The 17,587-nt window shown below is 42.9% G+C and overlaps 1 protein-coding gene across 1 annotated transcript in view; it reads left to right on the top strand.

Moving 5' to 3' along the window:
- The window catches only part of smc3 (structural maintenance of chromosomes 3), a 111,800-nt gene that overhangs the window by 41,161 nt on the left and 53,052 nt on the right, over positions 1-17,587 (top strand). The window contains exons 13-18 of the mRNA XM_059946990.1: positions 3,824-4,037; positions 4,844-4,947; positions 6,053-6,152; positions 14,388-14,548; positions 15,097-15,238; positions 15,620-15,770. Of these exons, the coding sequence (XP_059802973.1) occupies positions 3,824-4,037; positions 4,844-4,947; positions 6,053-6,152; positions 14,388-14,548; positions 15,097-15,238; positions 15,620-15,770 (872 nt within the window). The remainder of the gene's footprint in view (positions 1-3,823; positions 4,038-4,843; positions 4,948-6,052; positions 6,153-14,387; positions 14,549-15,096; positions 15,239-15,619; positions 15,771-17,587) is intronic.

The following is a 17,587-nucleotide window of genomic DNA, read 5'->3' as shown; positions in this document are numbered from 1 at the left end:
GGCAAAATGACCAAAATCACGATCTATGGAATTTTCAGGCCAAGTGTCATGGTAATATAGAAATGACCATTTTCTAGCTTCTTTTAGCTTTTCCCGCAATTCATTGCAAGCAAATGAGGGTCTTTGTTTTGACTTGTTTTTCTTAGGCCAAGGGTTGATGAGTGGAATCTGCTGATATACAGTGGTGCTTGAAAGCTTGTGAACTCTGTAGAATTTTCTCTGTTTCTGCATAAGTATGGCCTAAAATGTGATCAGATTTTCATTCAAGTCCTAAAACTAGATAAAGAGAACCCAATTAAATAAATAATACAAAAAGCATTATATTTATTTTACACTCACTGCCTCCTACCAATCAACCAGTGCGCTAACCATGCTAGTGACTTTCCTGTATTACCATGAGCTCTTAACTTGGTAAGCAACCTCATGTGTGGCACCTTGTCAAAGGTCTTCTGAAAGTCCAAATATACAACATCCGCTGCATTCCTTTTATCTATCCTACTTGTAATCTCCTCAAAGAATTCCAACAGGTTTGTCAAGCAAGATTTTCCCTTAAGGAAATCATGCTGTTTTGTCCGATCTTGTCCTGTGTCACCAAGAATACCATAATTTCATCTTTTAAGAATTGACTCCAACATCTTCGCAACCACTGAGGTCAGGCTAATTGGTCTATAATTTCCTTTTTGCTGTCTTTCTCCTTTCTTAGAGTGGAGTAACATTTGCAATTTTCCAGTCCTCTGGCACCATGCCCAAGTCAAACGATTTTTGAAAGGTCATTACTAATGCCTCCACAAGCTCTACTGCTACTTCTTTCAGAACTCATCTGGTTTGGATGACTTGTGTATCCATAGAGCACCTTCTCCCTTATAATAGTAACTGCACTCACTTCTCTTCCTTCACTCCCTTCAACATCTGGCACACTTCTGTTGTATTCCACAGTGAAGATTGATGCAAGATACTTGCTTAGTTCGTTTGCCTCTCTTTGTCCCCCGTTATTATTTATGTGGCCTCCTTTTCTAGTGGTCCAATATCTCTTATTTTCATACTTTAAAAAGCTTTTATTATCCACTTTGATATTGTTTGCTAGCTTGCTTTCATATTTCATCTTTTCCCTCCTAATGATTCTTTTACTTGCTTTCTGAAGGTTTTTAAAGCTTCCCACTAAATTTTGCTTTGTTGTATGCCCTCTCTTGCTTTTACTTTTGCTTTGACTGCCCTTGTCAGCCACTGTTGTACTACTTTGCCACTGAATATTTAGTATTTCTTTGTTTTTGGAATACATCTGGATTGGGGAGCATGTCTTATGAGAATAAGTTGAGTGAACTCAGCCTTTTCTCCTTGGAGCGACAGAGGATGAGAGGGGACCTGACAGAGGTGTATAAAATGATGAGAGACGTTGATCATGTGGATAGTCAGAGGCTTTTTCCCAGGACTGAAATGGCTAGCACGAGAGGGCATGGTTTTAAGGTGCTTGGAAGTAGGTACAGAGGAGTTTTTAATGCAGAGAGAGGTGAGTGCGTGGAATGGGTGCCAGTGGCGGTGGTGGAGGCAGAAATGACGGTCTTTTAAGAGTCTTCTGGATTGATACCTGGAGCTTAGAAAAATAGAGGGCTATGGGTAAGCCTAGGTAGTTCTAAGGTAAGGACATGTTCGGCACAGCTTTGTGGGCTGAAGGGCCTGTATTGTCTTGTAGGTTTTCTATGTTTTTTTTTCCTCTATTCTGCACCTTCCTGGTTTTTCCCAGAACTCAGACATTGCTGCCCTGCTGTCACCCCTGCCAGTATCTCCTTCCAATTTACTTTGGTCAACTCCTCCCTCATACCAATGTAATTTCCTTTACTCCACTGAAATACTGCTACGTCAGACTTTAATTTCTCCCTATCAAATTTCAGGTTGAACTCAATCATATTGTGATCACTGCCTCGTATGGGTTTATCTTAAGCTCCCTAATCACCTCCAGTTTGTTATATAACACCCAATCCAGTATAGCTGATCCCCTGGTAGGCTCAACAACAAACTGCTCTAAAAAGCCATCTCGTGGGCATTCAACAAATTCACTTTCTTGAGATCCATTACCAATCTAATGTTCCCAATCAATGTACTTGTTGAAATTTCCCATGACTATCATAACATTGCCCTTTTGACATGCCTCTTCTAATTCTTGTTGTAATCTGTAGTCCACTTCTTAGCTGCTGTTTGGAGGCCTGTATGTAACAGCAACCAGGGTCCTCTTACTCTTGCAGTTTCTGAACTCAAACCATAAGGATTCAGCATCTTCTTGTCCTATGTCACATCTTTCTACTGATTTGATGCCAATCTTTATCAGCAGAGCCACGCTACCCACTCTACCTACCTTCCTATCCCTCGGATAGAATGTGTAATCTTGGACATTTAGCTCTCAACTACAACCATCCTTCAGCCATGATTCAGTGGTGGCCACAACATCATACCTGACAATCTGTAAAAGTGCAACAAGATCATCCTCTTTATTTCTTATACTCCATCCATTGAGATATAACACTTTGAGTAATGTATTTGCTACCCTTTTCGATTCTGTATCCTTAATGCACTAATACTTGCCCTGCTGGCTGTAATTTAAACCTGCCCTTCCTGACAGTTTGACTGCAAGCTATCTTTGCTTTTTTACCATCTGTCCTATCTCGAGTCCCTTCACTGCGGTTCCTATCCCCCTGACAAATTAGTATGAATCCTTCCCAACAGCTCCAACAAATCTGCCTGTGAGAATATTGGTTCCCTTGGGTTCAGGTACAACCTGTCCCTTTTGTACAGGTCATACCTCCCTTAGTAGAGATCCCAGTGATCCATGAACCTGAAGCCCTGCCAGCTACACCAGCTTTCAGCCACACATTTATCTGCCAAAATATCTCTTTCTACCCTCATTGAAATTACTATCTGGGAGGTCCTGTTTCTCAGCCTTCTGCCTAGTTCTCTTAACTTCTCTTGTCAGGGCCTCTTTGCTTTCTTGTCCTATGCTATTGGTACCAATATGGACCAAGACATCTGGCTGCTCTACTTCCCACTCCAAAAAGCTGTGGACGCATTCTGAGACGTCCTTTAACCTGGCACCACAAGGAATACAGTGTAATAAGACAAAGTTATATATTAGTGTTTAAAGTTGTGTAAAATTCAAGTGAAGCATATTTTGATTAAGAAGTATTAGACTGTATAATATACATTTCAGGTCATGGCCCATTTGTGTTTGTCAATTAAATCTTTTATTGCTTCCACTTTGTTTTACATTGGTAAGTGGGAAGAAAGATATATCATCTGCATGCCTTGTTTGTTTACTCTTTCTGATCAGTATTGGTGTTTGCACTGAATATTCTGTCTTTCACATTTTGTGCTGGATGCTCATTTTTTCTGATAGTAGTTAAGAATCCATTCTCAGCCTTGCTATCAATTGTAATTTGAACATGTAAAATAATTTGAACTTGCATTTAATTTTCTGTGAGGTTTGATCACCATACTTTAAGTTAACTTGATAATGGGATCAGAATAGTTCAGCTCACTGCAATTTAAAGAGCTTTGAATATTTGGTCATTTTCTGTAAAATACATCTTGGAGTTGTCTGAAGTGATCTGCCAACATTAATTCACTAAATCAAATCTGTCAATATTTCTGTTTGGAATAGAATTTGAAGGAGAAACAGAAAGAGGTCCTCTAGCAATTTATTGAGGAAATAAATTTAGGAAATTATTTTGAAAACACCATCTTTTGTATGTAAAGATCTGATGTGAAATACTGAGAGAACCATTAGAAGTCCTGGTAGTCTTCATTTGCATTCAATTTGTTTTCATTTTCTTAGGTTGGCACAAGCTACCCAGGAAAGAACAGACTTGTATGCCAAACAGGGTCGAGGAAGTCAGTTTACATCAAAAGAGGAAAGAGATAAATGGATCAAGAAAGAGCTGCGGTCACTTGATCAAGCTATCAATGATAAAAAACGACAAATTGCTGCAATTACCAAAGACCTAGAGGATACAGAAGCCAATAAAGAGAAAAATTTAGAACAGTACAGTGTAAGTAATTAATATCACTTAAGGATTGAGGTATCTTCCATTTTTGCATTGTGGTTTTGGCAATAATTCCTTTTAAATTGAGGAAACTCCCTGTAGAAGACTTGTATTAGTGGCCAGAAGATGGATTTGAATGTGAAAAATGATTAGAATCATAAACAAAATTAAGCCTTGTCAGCTTTGATCAGTGGTAACAGTTTCAACTAAGTCAGGTTTTGGGTGCACATTCCAGTGCAAAAACCTGGGTACATGAAGAAGGCTGGTACTTCAATATTATGCTCTCGGGGGAAATTCTTCAAGGCTGCATGGTACTCTTTGCATATCTTGCTTTAATTAACATTTGTAAATTAAAAAGAATGTCAGTCGTTTCTGACCACACTGTATTTTACTGGTGTATACATTTTAAACTAGCCCCCTTGGCATGTGGCCTCTGGACAATTAATTCAGCTTAAGTTTTTCCTCTAGGACTAGGTCATTAAATGTTAGCTATTGTTTATTTTAAATGTAGTCCATTGTGCTTAGAAGATGCAGAAAAGTCCTGGTGTTGTATCAGCTATAATTCAATAGGCATTTTTGATGAAAAAAACCTTCATCTGCTTATGACTCCCTCACTACTCCCCAAGATACTGTGCTGGGGGAGTTGCATGTCTAATCATATCTTGACTTCCTCCAGAACAGAGCTAAGTTATCAATGGGCAGCTATAGTGATTATAATAAATATCAAAAAAAATCCATCACTCATTGATCAGGAATAATTAAGCATTTTAGGATTAAAAACACTGATAAATTGAAGATATTTTCATTATTAGAAACTTGATCAAGATCTGGCTGAAATGAAATCGCGAGTGGAGGAGCTCGACAAGAAGTACTACGAAGTAAAAAACAGAAAGGATGAGCTACAAAGTGAGAGGAAGTAAGTTAAAAACAATAAATTGTGATGATTTTAAACAATGAATAGTGTTTACACTTACACACACAAATTACTTACACTTCTCAGAAACATTTAAAGTTGTTCTATATAAATGTTACACCCCATTAATTCACTTTAGTTATGCATAACAGAAGAAGTCTTGAAGAAGGGTTTTGGTCCAAAGCAACTGTTCACTCTTTTCCATAGATGCTGCCTGACCTGCTGAGGTCCTTCAGCACTTTGTATGTGTTGCTTTGGATTTCCAGCATCTGCAGATTTTTTTGTTTGACATAAACTTGATAGCTTGTTTTGCATCATTATTGGAATGTGTAGTGGCCACAGTGAATTACACTGAAGTAAGAAGGTAGAATTAGGTAGCCTGCTGGACCACTGAAAAACTTAACTTTTAATTAAAGAATGTTGAATATGATTTACCTTAAATATCAATTCAAAGATGGTGGACTTCTTTTTTGAAAGATTATTAGGGAATTGACACAAGAGGTACTGCTGATGCTGGAAATCTAGAGCAATACACACAATGTGCAGGACGAGTTCTGCAGGCCAGGCGGCATCTATGGATGGGAATAAACAGTTGATGTTACGGGCTGAGACCCTTCATGAGGACTTGGAGAATCGATGGGTTTTAAAATCTAATAGCTTCATAAATCAACTTTACTTTCATACAAACATGAGGTTCAGCAGAAGCCAGAAATCCAGAAGAATAAACAGAAAATGCTGGAGGAACTCAGCAGGTTAGGCAGCTTTTAGGGAGACAAATGAACAGTCAATGTTTCAAGGAATCCTGGTGAAGGGTATCAGCCTGAAATGTTGACTGTTAATTTCTCTCCGTAAATCCTGTCCGATTTGCTGAGTTCCTCTGGTATTTTGTGTTTGCTACTTTAATACAATATTTTTATTTCCTATTGATTAAAATTTCAAAGCTGCGGTGGTGAATTTTGTTCTTGCTTTCTCGGGATTGTCTTTCTAGCAACAATTCTATGTCATTTATAGAGATTGAGAAGTGTTTGGACCATGGTCTGAGAATATAGCAAAATATATTTTGGGACTGTATCAACATTTTTTACACCAGGTGCTTTTTATTCATTAGCTACCTATGGCGGGAAGAAAATGCTGAACAGCAAGCATTGGCAGCAAAACGAGAAGAGTTGGAAAAGAAACAGCAGCTACTTCGAGGTGCAACAGGAAAAGTAAGTCTCGTTAATTTCAGTAAAGCTCTGCTGAAACTAACATAGAGCAGAATTGTAGAATACAGTTTGTACTTGGTAATTGTAATTTGGATAATACTTCTCTTTTATAGCTAAATTGGGGAATACAAGCTCAATTGCATTTGGTCCGTGTTGTTTCTATTAAGTATTTGCCTCATTTGTGAAGTTAACCACAAACTCCGATGTACCTGTAGTAGACTGCTAAAGCACTCAGATTTTTATTGGAAGGAAGATGAATAACTTTACTGTTTATGTTTGTTGTTGAATAGTGCAAATTGTTTTAGGCTTTGTGTTTCAATAACGATGATGTCTCAATCATAGTGATAAAGAATAGAAAAATGCTCTTCAGCCCAGCTCATCCATACAGACTGTACGTAGCGGAGGCACAATGACAACTTGCTGACACCTCCTCTTATCTACCCCTGGACCATGACCCCACTAGGGAGCACCAGTCCATTGTCTCCCAAACCATTTCTGATCTCATCAGCTTGGGTGATCTCCCATCCACGGCCACCAAACTTATAGTTCCCACACCCTGCACTTCCCGTTTCTACCACCTACCTAAGATTCACAAACCTGCTTGTCCAGGCAGACCCATTGTCTCTGCTTGCTCCTGCCCCACTGAACTAATTTCTGTCTATCTCGACTCTGTTTTATCTCCCCTTATTCAATCCCTTCCCACCTATGTCCGTGATACTTCCCATGCTTTACTTCTCACTCCTGTTGAAGGGTTTCGGCCTGAAACATAGTCACTATCTCCTCCCATAGATGCTGTCTGGCCTACTGAGTTCTGCCAGCATTTTGTGTTTTTATCAGCTATTTATTTATTGTTTATTGAGATACAGTGTGAAGTAGGCTTTTCTGACCCTTCCTGCCACGCTGTCCAGCAACCTCTGATTTAATCCTAGCCTAGTCATGGGACATTTTACAATGACCAGTTAACCTACCAACTGCTAGACCTTTGGGCTGTGGGAGGAAACTGGAGCACCCAGAGGAAACCTGTGCAGTTCGGGGAGAATGTACAAACTCCTTACAGGCAGTGGCTGGAATTGAACCCTGTGTCACTTGTACTGTAAAGCATTGTGCTAACCACTACACTACTATGATGTTTCTGGCAGCTCTTTCTCAGAGTGTACAATTTATGTGCAGAAATTGCCCTGATGCCCCTTTTTATATCTTAAGTCTATACCCTCTTGTTTATAGTTTCCTCAGGGGCAGAAAGACTGCTTTCACCCTGTTTATGCCCCTCGTGATCTAGTAACCATCTATCAGATCACTTCCTAGGTTCCAGGAAATAAACTCCCTAGTTTACCCCAGCACCTTATAACTGAGCCCCCAAGTCTGGGGAACATTCTGGTAAATATTTTCTGCATTCTTTACTTAACGTAATTCCTATAACAGGTCAACTGAAGCTGTACACAGTACTCAAAAGTACAGCCCCACTAATTGTCTTATATACAATAGAGTGCAAAAGTCTTAGGCACCCGAGATTTTTATAATATAAATCTTGTTTTAGGTGTTTATTTTTGTCTTCTGTATTAGTGTGTCACTAGAAAAGAGAAAATTTTAGTTTTCCAAAAAATGTTACATAATTTTCTCTGTAATTTGCTAAAGAAAATAATAATACACTGTAGTGATGTGCTACACACAGCGCTGAAATAACGACACGCAGTTGGTAAGTCATTTCGAGACTAGTTTATTCAAACTTTGCGGTGCTGGCATTTAATCCCTATCGCCCGCCCTCTCCGGGCGGAAATGACATCAGAGGTGCATTACCAAAGTCTCTCCCCACACGCTGGCTATTTGTGAGCCGGTTCGCCTGTGCAGAAAGTGGGTCGCCACATAACCCCCCCCCCCCCCCCCCACCACCCCCCCAGAACCGGCGATACACCCCCCAATGTCCACAGTCTGGATCAGCCTCTGTTTGGGAGGTCTGCCTCTGTGCCGCGGTGCCTGAACCTCGACTGGCTGCGCCAAGTCCACATGGGCTAGTTTGAGTCAGTCCACCGTGAAAAACCTCCTCTCTTCCCCCAATGTCCAGAACGTACGAAGACCCATTGTTGTTGATCATCTTGAACGGCCCCTCGTACGGCCACAGTAGCGGTGCCTGGTGTCTGCCCCTTTGTACAAACACAAACTTACAGTCCTGCAGGTCTTTGGGTACATGGGTCGGGGTCCGTCAGTGCTGTGAAGTTGGTACGGGGGCCAGGTTGCCGAACCTTTTGCGTAGTCTGTCCAGGACTGCTGTGGGTTCTTCCTCTTGCCCCCTTGGGGTTGGTATGAACTCTCCTGGGACGGCCAGGGGTGCGCCGTACACCAGCTCAGCCGACGAGGTGTGCAGATCCTCTTTGGGCGCTGTGTGAATTCCAAGCAGGACCCAGGGAAGCTCGTCCACCCATTTAGGTCCTCTCAGGTGGGCCATGAGAGCCGACTTCAAGTGATGGTGGAAACGTTCCACTAGTCCGTTTGACTGTGGGTGGTAGGCAGTAGTGTGGTGTAGCTGCATTCCCAACAGGCTGACCACAGCCGACCACAGGCTAGAGGTGAACTGGACGCTTCTGTCAGAGATGATGCGGGCCGGTACCCCGAAGCGTGCTACCCAGGTTGCAATCGGTGCTCGGGCGCAGGAATCAGCAGATGTGTCGGTAAGCGGGACCGCCTCTGGCCACCTCATGAACCGGTCTACCATAGTTAGGAGGTACCATGCTCCTCGGGACACTGGTAGGGGGCCCACGATATCCACATGAATGTGGTCGAACCTCCGGAGGGGCTTTAGTATGCTGCTGCACCTTGGCTGTTTGGCACTGCGCGCACATTGTGGCCTATTCACTGACCTGCTTGCGAAGTCCGTGCCACGCGAACTTGCTGGAGACCAGCCGGATGGTTGTCCTGATAGATGGGTGCACCAAATTGTGTATGGAGTCGAAAACCCGCCGCCTCCAGGCTGCTGGGACGATGGGGCGAGGTTGGCCAGTAGGCATGTTGCATAGGAGGGTCCTCTCACCTGGGCCTACGAGAAAGTCTTGCAGCTGCAAACCCGAGACTGCGGACCTGTACTCTTCCAGGTTGAAGAAAAGAGCGGGGAACATCATAAGGGACTCCTTCCATCCTGCGCACGGACTGTTTGAACTGCTTCTGTCTGGTAGGCGCTTCAGATCCCTCCAGACTAAGACTAATAGGCACTGGAGAAGTTTTTTCCCTACTGCGGTCACTTTGCTGAACAGTTAACTGCCGGTTAACTGTCGGCTAACTATTACTTGGATTGCACTACTTGTATGTATAATCTATATTTTCATTTATATTTATCATCATTATTGTTATGAGCAGAGAGACAACATCTGCTGGAAGTAAATTCCTTGTATGTGTACAGGTACTTGGCGATTAAAGTCTGATTCTGATTCTGATTCTGTAGCTGGGCATCTTGTCGTCTGCCTGCTGTGCCTCTGCTAGTGCTGCATAGTCCACCCTCAGGGACAGGGCCTGGACAGCTGGTCTGGAGAGTGCGTCCGCCAAGGCATTGTCCTTTCCCGAGACATGCTGGATGTCCGTCGTGTACTTGGAGATGTAGGACAGATGTCACTGCTGGCGAGCCGACCAGGGATCGGACACCTTCATGAATGCGAAGGTCAACTGTTTGTGGTTCGTGAACGCGGTGAACAGCCTGCCTTCTAAGAAGTACCTGAAATGCCGGATTGCCAGATACAGTGCCAACAGCACCCGGTCGAAAGCACTGTACTTGAGTTTGGGTGGTCGTAGGTGCTTGCTGAAGAACGCCAAGGGTTGCCAGCGCCTCTCGATGAGTCCAGCACCCCACCGACTGCTGTGTCGGATGCGTCCACCGTGAGTGTGGTTGGAACGTCCGTTCTGGAGTGCACCAGCATTGTGGCATCTGCCAAGGCTTCCTTGGCTTTAATGAAAGCGGCCGCGGCCTCCTCGTCCTAAGTAATGTCTTTGCCTTTACCCGACATCAGGGTGTACAAAGGGCATATGATGTGGGCTGCTGAGGGGAGAAAACGGTGGTAGAAGTTCACCATACCAACAAACTCTTGCAGGCCTTTGACAGTGTTGGGCCGGGCAAAGTGGCGGATCGCGTCTACTTTGGTGGGCAAAGGTGTTACCCTGTCTTGGGTAATCCTGTGGCCCAGGAAGTCGATGGTATCGAGAACAAACTGGCATTTGGCCAGGTTGATCGTGAGGCCAAAATCACTCAGGCGGGAGTAGAGCTGGCGGAGGTGGGACAGATGCTCCTGGCGACTACTGCTGGCTATAGGGATGTCGTCCAAAAAGATGAACGCAAAGTCCAGGTCGTGTCCCACTGCATCCATTAGCCGCTGGAACATCTGTGCGGCATTCTTCAGGCCGAACGGCATTCGGAGGAACTCGAACAGGCCAAACGGGGTGATAAGTGCTGTTTTGGGGATGTCTTCAGGGTGCACTGGGATTTGATGGTATCCCCAGACAAGGTCTACTTTGGAAAATATTCTTGCCCCGTGCAGGTCTGCTGCAAAGTCCTGTATATGCGACACGGGGTAGCGGTCTGGAGTTGTAGCCTCGTTCAGTCTGCGGTAGTCGCCGCATGGTCTCCAACCCCCAGCTGCTTTGGGCACCATGTGCGGGGGGGAGGCCCATGGGCTGTTGGACCTCCGTACGATCCCCAATTCCTCCATCCTCTTGAACTCCTCCTTTGCCAGGTGGAGCTTTTCTGGGGGGAGCCTTCATGCGCGGGCGTGGAGGGGTGGTCCCTTGGTCGTGATGTGATGCTGAACCCCGTGTCTGGGCATGGCTGCCGTGAACTGCGGTGCCAGAATCAATGGAAAGTCCGCCAGGATTCTGGTGAATTCGTTGTCCGACAGCGTGATGGAGCGTGACAGCGTGGGGCTGACAACTTGGCTTCGCCCAAGGAGAATGTCTGGAAAGTCTTGATATGTACCAGTCTTTTCCCTTGCAGGTTGACCAGCAGGCTGTAAGTTCGCCCCCAGGAGTGGTTGGACCACGGTGGCCAGTGTGAAGTTCCACGTGAACTGGCTGGTGCCGAACTGCAGCTGCACTGTGTGGGTGCCGTAGGTCCGTATAGTGCTGCCGTTTGCGGCCCTCAGGGTGGGTCCTGGCTTCCTGTTGCGGGTGTCGTACCCCGTCGGGGGCAAGACGCTGATTTCCGCTCCGGTGTCAACCAAGAAGCGGCATCCCGACTGTTTGTCCCAGACGTACAAGAGGCTGCCCTAGTGGCCAGCCGCCATAGTCATTAGCGGCAGCTGGTCCTGGCCCTAGCCCTTGCAGGGCGGGCGACAACGGCGGGCTTTTGTGCCCCACCGCTGGTGTTCACTGGTCTCCTCACTCCTTCTCTGTGTTGTGTGCCTGGTCTGGTCTGCTGTTGGGCGCGTGGCCTGGTAATCTGACCGACAGACGCCACACTCTCCCTCTTGGCTTTCCATAGCATGTCTGTCTGGGCCGCCACCTTTGGGGAGTCACTGAAATCTGCATCGGCCAGCAGCAGATGTATGTCCTCGGGCAGTTGCTCTAGGAATGCTTGCTCGAACATGAGGCAGGGCTTGTGTCCGTCAGCCAGGGCCAGCATCTCGTTCATCAATGCTGACGGCAGTCTGCCTCCCAAACCGTCCAGGTGAAGCAGGCGGGCACCCCGCTCACACCGTGAGAGGCCATAGGTCCCTATGAGCAGCGCTTTGAATGCTTCATATTTGCCTTCTTCCGGGGGCGACTGTATGAAATCCGCAACCTGGGCGGCCGTCTCCTGGTCAAGGGCGCTCACCACGTGGTAGTAACGCATGGAATCAGAAGATATCTGCTGAATCTGGAACTGGGCTTCTGCTTGGCTAAACCACACGCGTGGTCGCAGCGTCCAGAAAGTCGGTGGTTTTAGCAAAACTGCGTGAACAGATAAAGAGTCAGTCATCTTTTGTCCAAATCCCATTTGGACCGTCAGGGTCACCAATGTAGCGATGTGCTACACACAGCGCTGAAATAACGACACGCAGTCGGTAAGTCGTTTCGAGACTAGTTTATTCAAACTTCATGGCGCTGGCATTTAAGCCCTAGCGCCCACCCTCCCCAGGCAGAAATGACGTCAAAGGTGCATTACCAAAGTCTCCCCGCGCGCTGGCTATTTGTGAGCCGGTTCGCCTGCGCAGAAGGTGGGTCGCCACAAGACCACTTTTGTAGCCCAATGCGTGATTAAACAAAGATAACAAACTGGATGCTATTGATTAATGACATAATGAGGTGAATAAACTAAACTGATAAACTAAAACAAACGGGTATAGAAGGGATCAATCTGGACAAAAGACAACCAAACTAAAATGTGAAGGTGTGGCAGATGTGACAGTTTAACCTTCAGATTATCAATTATTACGTCATGACAAGAGTGAACATAGCAACAAGACACAAGGTTGTCATTCCGCATCAGCAAGGTCTCTTCCCAAGCAGAAATTTAGTGGCAGACAGGAGGTTCAAGATGTACTATCCAAGCTCTTCTAAAGAACTGCAAAGAAATGGACAAGGTTGAGGATCAGAAATGTGGTCAGCCAATGAAACTGAGTGCAGCAGACAAGAGATACATCAAACTGACGTCCCTTCTAAATTTGAGGAAGTCCAGCACTGTCATCAGCTCTGAACCCAAATTGTCAGAAGTGGTCTTCAATGGAAGAGTTTTTGCCAGAAAACAATTCCTCCAAAGTGGACTCACCTGCACACAAAAACACAAGTACTGGGGTGCTGAACAATGGCAGCAAGTACTCTGAACTGATGAGTCAAAATTTGAAACACAGCAGAGGTTCCCTGCAGGTTTGGGACTGCAGTTTGCAAATGGAGTCAGAATTAATGGAATCTTCAATGTACAATACCTTCAGGGATGCTCCTGATGATGCCAAGAACTATATTCAGTAAAAAGAAGAACAAGGCACTAGAACACACACAAAATGCTGGTAAAACACAGCAGGCCAGGCAGCATCTTTAGGGAGAAGCACTGTCGACATTATGGGCCAAGACCCTTCCTTAGGATAAAGCACTAGATCCTTTTTCCTTTCAAAGTGCTAGATTCTTTTTCAAGAATAAGGAGTTTTGCAACAGATGGTATGGCCTTTACAGAATCCTGATCTCAATATTATTGAGGCTGTCTGGAGAGACAGAAGCAAGCGAGACAGCCAAGGTTGGCAGAAGAACTGTGGCCTGTTCTCCCAAGATGTTTGGAATAACCAGCTAGCCAATTTTCTTATAAAACTGCATGACGAGATAATAAGATAATAGATGTAGTTTTGAAGGTAATGGGTGGTCACACCAAATATTGATTTTAGTTTTTTACTGTTTACTGCTCTTTATAGTTTTTCTTGATATTTAGAAACTTTTCATTATTTTTGAAAGCATCTTCACTTTACCGTTTTTTTACACCTGCTTAAGACTTTTACACTGTATTGTAACTGCAAAGTAACTTCACCTCCTGAACTGTGCTTGGTGTGGTGAAGGCCAGCATGTCAGATATTATCACCCTATCTATTTCAGAACCTCTTGCAGTGAAATGTACATTTGCACTACTAGATCTCTCTAGTCCATACTACACCCCAGGGCTCTACCATTCACTATACAAAACCTTCCCTAGTTTGATCTCCGGAGATGTAGTACCACACATTTATCTGGATTGAGAAAATTCAGTCACAAAAACAAAATAAAAATAAAAATGTCCTGACGAAGGGCCTCAGCCCGGAACGTCGACAGCGCTTCTCCCTATAGATGCTGCCTGGCCTGCTGTGTTCCACCAGCATTTTGTGTGTTGTTATATAAAAATGTATGCTTCGTTCATTGTGGCAGCTCATTTTTACAAGTAGTGTGGGAGAAAATAATCCATGGTGCATTTCCAAAATTTCATGTTTTTTTGCTTGCTTTGCATCAAATCTGTATACTGTTTCTCATGGTAGTCATTAAGTGATCCTTTTCCCACTTCCTCACTACATTTGAAAGAAGTATTTAGCCTAATTTTATCCTTTATTTTTCTGTTTATCTTCAAGGGAAGTCCTTTTTTCTATTTGATGCCTGTTTTTGAATGCATGACTGAAAGTCAGTAATTGCAGACTTCAGAGCTGGAAACTGAAGTTTGAGATACAACTTCCAGGATTGTCAGAAGCTTAGTTACACATGTCTAATACTCACCTTGAGCCAAGTTGTATTTTCTAATATCTAACAGGCTGATATATTGATTTTTCTCTATAGGCAATTTTGAATGGAATTGATAGCATAAACAAAGTATTAGAACACTTTGGTCGTAAAGGCATCAACACACACATCATTAACGGCTATCATGGGATTGTAATGAATAATTTTGAATGTGATCCAGCTTTTTATACCTGTGTGGAAGTTACTGCAGGAAACCGGTAAACAACTTTTATGAAATAAGGATTTTGTTGCGGAATATAATGTTAATTGTTCTTCATTAAAAAGATTATGCTATATGCAGAACTTTGTAGATGCTAGAAATCTGAGCAACACACAAAAAATGCCGAAGGGTTATGGCCTGAAATGTTGACTACTTTTTTCCTAGATGCTGCCTGCCCTGCTGTTCCTCCAGCATTTTGTGTGTGTTGGGGAACTTTGGAATTGTATTATCATTACAGTGACAACTTGTAATGAAGCTCTGTGTGTTTATAGCATTCCCTTACTGTTCCACTGTATCAAACTTTCACATGTTGTATAGCCTGATGTTTTAGATTTTCTTGAGGTAAAACAGTTATAAAGCCACGAGGAATAAATCCTGTAGGAAAAGAACATTTAGTAAGGAGAAAAAATAATTAACTTGGAAAATGTTACACTTTTTTTTGACATCTTGTTAATTGCTCCTAATGTCATTTTGCTAGATAGATATTTTGCTAGAGAACTTTAAGAAATGGAACTTAAGAGTCTCAACTATCTTTTATGTTTTCAGTTTGTTTTATCATATTGTGGAGTCTGATGAAGTTAGTACAAAGATTTTGATGGAATTTAATAAACAAAATTTCCCTGGTGAAGTTACTTTTCTTCCCTTAAACAAGCTGGATGTTCGAGATACAGCGTATCCTGAAACAAATGTGCGTAAGCAACTCTTTTCCACTGTATTTTATACTTCCATCTCTCAAATCTTTCCAATCACTGAAGTAACCATATGCAAATATTTAAATATCTAGTTTCTCCCAGTATCTAATTTTAAAATTAAATTTTTATAGCTGTAATTTTAATGACAAAAAATTCCATGAATCTGTAGATAATTTTTTTTGTGGTGGGGGGGGGGGGGGTTGAGGTTTCCAGATTAGTAATTGTGCAAAAAGTATTTATTCTGGGCTGAAATATTAGTGGTCCAGAATTTGATCATTTATAATCTTGTATTTGGTTCAGTCAACTTTCAGATCTAATCCTTTTTAGCTGTTTTTGTTTCTGTACCTTGCTTATGATATGTAATTTTTACTTTCCAGGATGCGATCCCAATGATCAGTAAATTGAGGTACATTCAAAGATTTGATAAAGCATACAAACATGTATTTGGTAAAACGTTAATATGTCGCAGTATGGAAGTTTCCACTCAGTTGGCCAGAGCATTCAACATGGATTGCATTACTCTGGAAGGTATGTATAAATAATAACTTAGTTAAGGATCTGTTATCAAGTTGGATGTTTCCAGGTGTAACTTGTATTTGTTAAAATTATGTCATATTTTGATGTGGAAATGATAGCTACAGTATCAATGGTGGTGAATCTGTGGAATTCTTTGCTATAGATAGCTGTGGCGATCAAGTCATCAAGTATATTTATAGCAGAGTTTGATAGGTAAGGGTGCAAAATGATGTAATTCTGCTCCTATACCTTATAGTTTTATCATCTTTTTCCATTTCTTTGTAACATGCTAAATTACTGAATATTCTGAGGTTATTGCACTGGAAAGGTCAACTTCAATCCCAAATTGTTTTAATTTGTAAAGTTGTGCAGTAACTGTGTGGTATAATTTTTATTTCTCATTTCAAGAGTTCTGTTACAATACAGTTATAACCCCTGGGAATATTTAGATGAAGTGTTAAATTCTGGTTTCTGGTTTGTTTCTTAGGAGCCATCTGTTCATAATGTAATTCTCAATATGTCGCTTATTATGTTGCACTTATGCAACATTGAAAAACTACTAATGACTGGAGTATCGTTTCTGGGATGCTTATTAATGGATTGACATGAATGTGAACATGTTCTTAACAGCCTGTAATCAAAACAGAAAAATCTGGAAAATGTTTCATTCAATGCACAGGAACAAATGAAACTGGAAGATGTTAAAGATAAAGTTATATATTACAGGAATAACGGTGGGGTGAAGTGAACAAAAGGGATTGTCCATCAAAGGTTGGGTGCTGGGAGAAATTGAAATGTCCAAGTGGTGATGATATTGACAGAAAGATTGTGATAAAAGTTAGTGAATAACAATGTATGTTTTGGGGTGGTATTTTGAAGGGGAGATGAATGAAATCTGAAATTACCAGAGGGAAGAAGCTTGGAGTGCAAGTATTAAAGGGAGGACTAGGGTAAAGCCTAGCTTAAGCAAGAAGAGTGTGTCATTATCAGAGCCCTATGGAAGTCAGGAGAGAGAGAATAAAAGCAGATTTGGGCAAGGCCAGTCTTTTTGGACTCCACAGGTGCGGAAAGTGTGGTTTCAGAGTCCTAACCTAAGCAAGTAAAAGAAGGATAGGCTTAACCTTTATTGAAGTGTGCCAGTGATAGAGTGTGAAGGCTTTGGCGTGAACAGGCAAAGGCACAGTTAAGAAGAGGCAAGACTTTCTCTTTTTTGGTATAGATTGGTCAGGATAGAATGCTCCTCCTGTTAGATGTGGGAATTCAAGACACTTGACTGTATCCTGATGACTACATCTACAGGAAGTGCACCCTATGTCAGTGCCTGATGAACTGGATCAAGGAGCTTGAGTTGGATGTACTCAGGATCATTTGGGAGGCTGAAGATGATATAGACGAGACTTACATCCAGAGTATAGATGTAGATTGGACAGTAGATGGGTGATTGCTATGAGAGGTAAGGGGATTATGATGTCAGTGCAGGGTTCCACTGTGGCCGGCTCTGAGGCTCAACAGGCAATGCAGTAGTTATAGGGGACTCAGTAGTTAGGGGCACTGAAAGGAGATTCTCTGGCAGCAAAAGAGACACCTGGATGGTGTGTTGCCTCTCAGGTGCCAGGGTCCATGATGTATTGGAGTGGCATTCTCAAAAGGAGAGGGGTAACAGCCAGAGGTAGTGGTGCATATTGGCACCAATGACATAGGCAGAAAAAGGGAAGAAGTCCTATTCAGTGAAGATATAGAGTTAGGAAAGAGGCTGAAGAGAAGGACTTTCAAGGTTGGTAATCTCCAGATTACTCTTGGTGTCACGAGCTGGTGCAGATAGGAATAGG

Source organism: Hypanus sabinus, chromosome 22 (assembly GCF_030144855.1).
Source record: "Hypanus sabinus isolate sHypSab1 chromosome 22, sHypSab1.hap1, whole genome shotgun sequence".
Classification (NCBI taxonomy): Eukaryota; Metazoa; Chordata; class Chondrichthyes; order Myliobatiformes; family Dasyatidae; genus Hypanus; species Hypanus sabinus.
The sequence above is the reverse complement of the archived record's forward strand: the minus strand, read 5'-3'. Positions and strand labels throughout refer to the sequence as shown.